Source organism: Aptenodytes forsteri, unplaced genomic scaffold, assembly GCF_000699145.1.
Source record: "Aptenodytes forsteri isolate BGI_AS27 unplaced genomic scaffold, ASM69914v1 Scaffold172, whole genome shotgun sequence".
Taxonomy (NCBI): domain Eukaryota; kingdom Metazoa; phylum Chordata; class Aves; order Sphenisciformes; family Spheniscidae; genus Aptenodytes; species Aptenodytes forsteri.
Window position 1 is genome coordinate 5,716,241 of NW_008795018.1, and position 7,226 is coordinate 5,723,466.

Consider the following 7,226-nt stretch of genomic DNA (forward strand, 5'->3'; position numbering starts at 1 on the left):
AAGCTGGTGACAAGCACAGTACAGTGAAGGTGGCAGTCAGCTTCCTGCATGGCTCTGATAACACACCTGAATCATGAAAAGAAACACTCTGCATATTCATCTGATTATTTCTTTGTGGCAGAGACGCTGTGTATCTCCACTTATGCCGAACTGCTAGGCTGCTCCCTGAGAATTCATTGCTTTGAACCAGGAAGTGAAACGCTAGTCATGGATTATCCGTCCTCATCATACGTTGGAGTATTTTAATAAAGCCTTCCCAAAACAGCAGCTGGGGGCAGAAAACTTATAATGAAACCCCAGTCAGCAATCAGGGCTTTGTGATTGCTTTCAGGGTGGCCAGGTTTTGCTCTAACGCTGTACCTCCCATCGGATGTCCTATTAAGATAAGTGGGATCTTTTTACATTGTCCTCAGTGGACTCTGGCGCAGCTACATGTTTGAACCTTGGTACTGGAAAATGGATTGAAAAGGCCGTAAGATTAATTGTTTTCTGAGTCGTGACATAAGAAAAAGCAATGTGCTCTAATTCCCCTTCCACACTTTCATATCTCATCTTTTATTGATACTCAGCCAGGTGTTAGGTTAATTTTGCATCAAAACAGTAACTTCAAAGAGTAATGGGGCTCCTAGATCTTTAAAAAGAATAAAATGAAACAGAAAAAGAGAAGACTGAGCTGATTTTCTCTGTCCACTGCCACTGGGCTCGCTGCCCATTTCTTGTCTTTTATTTTTTAATTTGTTAATTCTAATGAAAAAGGGTTTGCATGGCAAGTTTAGGAGGCTTTGGCAATACAAAGCTTAGGACAATCTCATTTTTTATAGAAATGAACAAAGAGCACCCACTCACTCTAAGATTGTTCAATGGATACTGTAAATGAATGAGACATTTATTTTTGTGCCAGCTCAACTACCAGTGTCGACAAGATTTGCATATATTTTGGCAAGTGCACTGCACAAGGTGGTAATAAAATAGGCCTTTTATATTTGAGCCTAGTTTACTTTAGTTATACTCATTAAAAATGTGTTTTCACGTGAAAGGGATTTCTGTAAGGGATACTTTGGAAACAGCAGCGTCACAGAAATGTTTGCTATATAGCCAGTATCAAGCATTTTTCCACTGAGAAAGAACATTTTTTTGAGAAGAAATTCCCAGGTTCTATGAATTTAGGATTCCTGTTTTTTTTTTTTTAATCATTGTTAGGCTTAACATTGCAGGCTTAAATATCATTATTATTACTTGCTGCTACCAGCTGTATGTTTTTTAAGTAACACAAAATATGGAATTTAAAAAAAAACAAAACTCACTTTGCATATTTTGCCATCTTCAGTGACATTACCTACCCAGAGGCTACTCACAGGAAGGCAAAAATGTGCTCTTACCCTATGAAGCATTATTCAAGGTAAAATCTTTTTCACAAGTAATGGTGCTGGTATGGCTGAAGGTGTGATTTCAAATCAATTTTCTTTAAATGTGTAGAAAATTGTGCAAGCAAAATGCTTCATGGGCAGTACTTTGGTTTTAACAGGCTCATACCATTATATTTTATTATGCATTAGGAACGTGCTTGAACTAAACAAACCAAAAAAAGCAACAAGAACAGCGCATTTAAGCTCAGGAAGCTTAATGAAGCAGGTTCAAGACTATGTATTTGTCAGACCTGAATAAAAATATCTGCCCAGTGTCACATGAACATACACTGAAGGATTAGGTTTATGGTTTTATTGTATTTCTTATGTCTTTGGTTTGCTCCTGTTTAAATTGTCTTGAGAAGATATTGGACTGCTAATTCAAATAAGAGAAGAGCAATGAAAAGAATCCTGTCTTTCTTTCAGTTACCTTGCCTCCTTACTGAAGAAAAAAATGCAGAGGATCTAGCTTCCCCACCACAGCAATACAGAGCATCTATAATACTGAAGCCGTTTCCGAAGAATTAATGTCATTTTTCTTCAGAGATAATAAACAATGTCTCTTTGAGACAAATGCATTTCAGGCATACATACCATTTTCGTATTTTAATAATATGAAAATAAATGAAAAAAAGGTGATTAACCACAAAGCCTTTGACAGGCTGAATTAACTTTTCATGAAACACAGCTATGAAACCGTACATAAACAGAAAATACTCTAACCTGAAAAAATAGCTATTTCTTATAGGTAGAATGGCAAAATCTGGACATTATATTAATACTCTTACTTAGGCAAAGCAGAACCAATATCTATAAGAAGCTCCAACATTTCAAGAGGCTCAAGGTGAAATAATGTGCCAGTCACAGAGAGAAAAATCAAAACCTGCCTCAAATTGCATTCCCTACTTTTAAAACAGGTATCAGCTGCCGCCCCCCTTGCATTAGCTGAAATACAATTGCTTTTGCCAGTAATTTCAAGAAGTACAGCATAAACTCTCATTTATGATTTTGAAGTGTACTAATTTTGGGAAGTATTATGACATGTCAGACAAGATAGCCAGCATTTGTGAAATATGCATTTCTTACAATTAAATTAATATTTAGCTTTATAATTAAAATTCTAGGAGAGAGAGAGAATAAGTTATTATGAAAATATATAGCTTTAATTTGCAGACATATAAACACTTTTGGTACATTACAGACATATGATGCCAGAAATCAAAATAATCAGTTTTAAGCATAACACTAATTTATCTTGTTCACACAGAGAAATTTGATGTAATCATCATACAAAAGATCTCAGCTCTTAAAATGAAGTGAAAGTGATACATCACCGATAAACCTGCTGCTTTGTTGCAGAGGATACAGCAAAGAATAAATTATCAAGAAAATATGCCACCAGTCTTACAAGTTAGATTTTGGATTAGATCCAAAATCAAAGCCAATGAAAAGGAGCCAGGAATGGTCGCCAAAAGTCAGAAACAAGATCCTTCACATGAAATACCAATCCAGGAAGGAGCAACAGTCAGAATAAACTAAGTCCTACAATTCCTTAGAATATGAAGCAATTTTTGTTTTCATCTGGCAGATCAGATTCAGAAGTATCACATGAAAAAATCTATTACACAACCAAACTGATGGAGTACTACTGACAGATTGCTCAAAGTACAAAAAACATCACCACTTCTGTGACAACTAAAGATTTAGCCATTCCCTTGCTTCCTTGCATCTGGCATGTTTACGAGGATGAGCATAGGGTTCTGTCATTATTTGCTGTAGGAAACATTAAATATAATTTTCCATAAAAATGACCAGCAGATTGCTGGAGCAAATGATAATGTGGGTGAAATCTGGAGCAAATGAAAGATGATATGTCACAGCAGTTCAGATTCTCATTACAATATCTTGCATTCTTGCTCAACAGGAATTGCACTTCTTGTTAATGCCTCTTCTATCCTACTGTATAAGCTTTACTTGTGAGGTAATAAACATTCTTTCTTTTTTTTATTATTACTAGTGCATTTTAACGTCTTTATTCTTTTAATTATACATACATTGGAACAGACATTTCTTTTTTTTAGGGTTAAACGTCTGTATGCCAATGTGTATTTTATATTAAAACCAATGTATTTAAAATATACTCTGTGTTTAGCTCATGGACAGTACCTCGAACAGTTCCCTGCTCAGGAGCATCTGATGCCCTCTTGTGGTTAAAAGACTTTTAAAACTTGAGTTTAAAGAATCATCTTACCTTCCCCTTTTTTATGATCACTGATCTTACTGATTTATGAAAGCTGCAAATGATGTCCATGTTTTTATAGACAGGGTGCTAGCTGTTAGTACTAAGGTTTCATAAAAAAGCTGTACACTGAATTTCAATTTAAAAAACTGTAAACAGCTATTTACAATTATAATATTATTAAGTTATAAATTAGTGGTCCTTCATTGCAACCTCTGTCAATACAACCCACGGCTAGGTGTTTCAGAGCTGTCCAAGGTTTTTCAGATGTTGGGTTTATCCACAAAGTAACGTCAAATGTTAGAAATCTCCATCGGTTTCTTCTCCAACATGTGCAGGTTAATTCTTCCATTTAATGGGATTTGTACTTCCACGTTTTCATCTGCTCTGTGATGCTTTTTTCCTTTTCTTAGACAGATGTAAATGCCCATCCCTGTTACTAAAGCAATTGATCCCAAGCTTATTATTGACAGAGCTACCAAGGTAGGCATGCAGGATGCTGACTCCATTTTTTTATGTGTAGGCTCTATGGATATTTGTGGCTGCTTTTCTTCTATACTGATATCAGGCTCCTTTCTTAACAAACTTTCAATGTAGCTCTCATTGCTAACAGTGTCATTGACGAAAAGGTTCACCATGACGGTGGAATGGAGAGGTTCTGGATAGCCGTGATCACTAACTTTTACAAGCAGCCGATAGAGGCCGTAGTCATTTTGCATAAGTGACTCTTCCAAGGTGATATTACCAGTTTTAGGGTCAATCCTAAATGACTCCGGTCGAGGGCCTCTTCTTCCTATGATGCTGTAAGCTATGACTGCATTCATACCAGTGTCCTTATCAACAGCATAGACCTCAGTGATGGGAGAGCCAGGAAGGGTAGAAGGAAGGACCAACAAATAAGACATATTAGATTGAGGAAACAAGACCAAAGGGGGGTTGTCATTTATGTCCAGAAGAAGGATAGTTATTTTTGCAGTAGAGGAGAGGGCAGGATCACCGCCATCAACTGCTTCGATCCACAGAACATAGGAGCTTTGCTGCTCCCTGTCCAGGGAGACCTTAGCTCTCAAAACTCCCTTTCCAGTATCTATGACAAAAATATCGCTTCCATTCAGAACGGAAAGGGCAACCCATCCATTTTGCCCTGCATCAGCATCTGTGACACTTATAACTCCGATTTCACCAAAACCTGGAAAGTTTTCTGGCACGAAAAAGCTGAAATCCTTATTGATAAATCTTGGACTATTATCATTTTTATCCAATACAGTGATGGTGACAGTTGCTATTGATTCTCTTGGAGGGAAGCCAGAATCTACTGCTTTGACAGTATATCTGTATTTCTCTTTTTCTTCTCTGTCCAGTTGGGTGGAAACTGTAAGAACTCCTGTGGCTTTATCTAAAGAAAAATAGGAAGGGGCATCAGGCCCTAAAAAATAGGACACTTGCCCTCTTTCTCCACTGTCAGCATCTGTAGCATGCAGTTTGGTCAAGAAAGCATTGGGAACGTTGTTCTCCTCAATGGATAATTCTATCAGCTGTTGAGAGAAAACTGGAGAGTTGTCGTTGTCATCCAGAACCTGTACTTTGATTATTCTGTTGACATGAAATCCTTCTGAGTTCCACGCAACTACAGAGATTTCATACAGCTGCTGTGTCTCATAGTCCAAAGGCTTTGTGGTCTCCAACAGATATTCATTATTGTATGGCTTGTATGGTGAAAGTCTGAAAGGCCCATCACCATCCAAATAGCAATTGACTTTGTATTTTTCATCAGGGTCTTTGATGGTAAAAAATGCTATCGGTGTGTTGATAGGCTCCAGTTCCTTTAAGTACACCACCCCTTCTGCTTCATTAGCTATGAAACGAGGGACAACTTCAGGTGGCCTCATCATGACTTTGATGATTGTCACTAGCACTGTGATCACAGCAGGGATACAACCAGGACCGTTGCCCAGTATGATCAGCCTGTGGAGCCTTGGAGTGTCCCCATCAACTTTACTGGAGAGCGTGATGGTTCCTGTGCTTTCGTCCAGATGGAACAAGTCTCTGGATGGCTGGGGAACCTTCTGGCTGTAGGAGTAGGTGATCTGGGCATTGGATCCAAGGTCCATGTCTACTGCATGGACAGTGGCCACGTGTGTCCCTAGACTGGAATTCCCATAAAGAGTGACATTGAGCTGCGAGTCGCTGAACTGGGGGCAGTTGTCATTGATGTCGCTGATGCCAATAGTGAGGGTGGCACTGCCCACAAGCGGAGGACTCCCCCCATCCTCAGCAACGATGACTGTGACATACTCCTCCCGTGTTTCCCTGTCCAGAGACCCCATGACAATCAGGTAGGGAGTCCTCTCCCCGCTCTCATTCTCCTCCACATCCAGGGTGAAAACACCGTAGTTATCTTGCAGGCGGTAGGTCTGGACACCGTTGGTGCCCACGTCAGGGTCAAGGGCGGGGTGCTCGATAGCCAGGCGGGTGTTTACAGGTGCATTCTCGGGCACCGAGAGGCGGATGTGGGGCACAGGGAAGTGGGGTGCATTGTCATTGACATCCCGGATAGCAATTTTTACCTTCACCAGGCGGAAGTACTCCTGCGGCAGCACCAGCACATCCAGCAGCAGCAGGCATGACTCAGATGAGGGTGAGGAGGAGGAGACAGCAGCTGCTCCCCCAAAGATGGTGGCCCCACTGCTCTCCATGCACAGAGTTTCCCGGTCTATCTCCACGGCCGAGGTGTGCAGCTCTCCAGAGCGGTTGTCCAGCTGTACGTACTGTCCCCCTAAGCCACGGGAAGCCAGGGTGAAGGAGAGTGGGGGCTGGGGGGCCGCAGGGTGCTGCCCACCAGCTGTCGACAGCCGCAGGTCACGGGCCAGGCTGCCAATGAGCACCCCAGCAGGGAGCCCCTCGTTGAGGCTGTAGAAGAGCTCTGTGGCACGGCTGTAACTGGCAAAGCAGTTGAAAGGTCCAACGAAGAGCAGGAAGAGGAGCAAGTGCTGGGGAGAGAGAAGCACAGAGGTGTGGGGAGGGGGTGGTGTTAAGAGAAGGAGGGGAGGCAGGAGGCAGCCCCCCCTGCCCACTGCCCCCCCCCCTGCCACTTTGAGCAGGGAGTGCGGCATCTGCAACATGAAGCCATCCTCCCTCTCCCCCCATCTTCTCCCCCCAGTACAGCAGCTAATTCCAGGGCATCGCCATCTGTACCCTCCGGGCAACACCAGCTGCATTCCCCACAGCAAATACGCACTGCCACGGATGGCCCAGGGGCATCCTGCCTCCCCCACACACCAGCAGCACTTGCGCCCCGACGTGCCATCTTGCCTCTTCTCCCCCTCCCCAGCTCGCCCCCCTTCTCACCAGCAGCACCCACCCTCCTACCCGCAAGCACACCTCAAGCCGGGGCATCCCCCTGCACACCCCCAAACATTTGCTTGCCCCCTTCCCTTTCCACAGCAGCAATGAGAAACACGTCCCCCCTCCCCCCGGTCTCTCCCCCGTCCCAAAGGCTGTTCCTCCCGCATGCCCACGGGCCCTGCGGTGCAGCGGGGACGCGGCCCGCACCGCTCACCCTGCGCGGGTCCCGGCGGAGC

General features: G+C 42.8%; 1 protein-coding gene across 1 annotated transcript; it reads right to left on the reverse strand.

The window, feature by feature from the left end:
* Positions 1-3,479: 3,479 nt before the first annotated feature.
* PCDH20 (protocadherin 20) lies at positions 3,480-6,952 on the reverse strand. The gene is made up of 2 exons (XM_009275715.1): positions 6,809-6,952; positions 3,480-6,635 (listed from the first exon to the last, which is right to left on the reverse strand). The coding sequence occupies exons 1-2, from the start codon at positions 6,950-6,952 to the stop codon at positions 3,939-3,941; spliced, it is 2,841 nt and encodes a 946-aa protein (XP_009273990.1). The 3' UTR covers positions 3,480-3,938.
* Between the last annotated feature and the right edge of the window lie 274 nt (positions 6,953-7,226).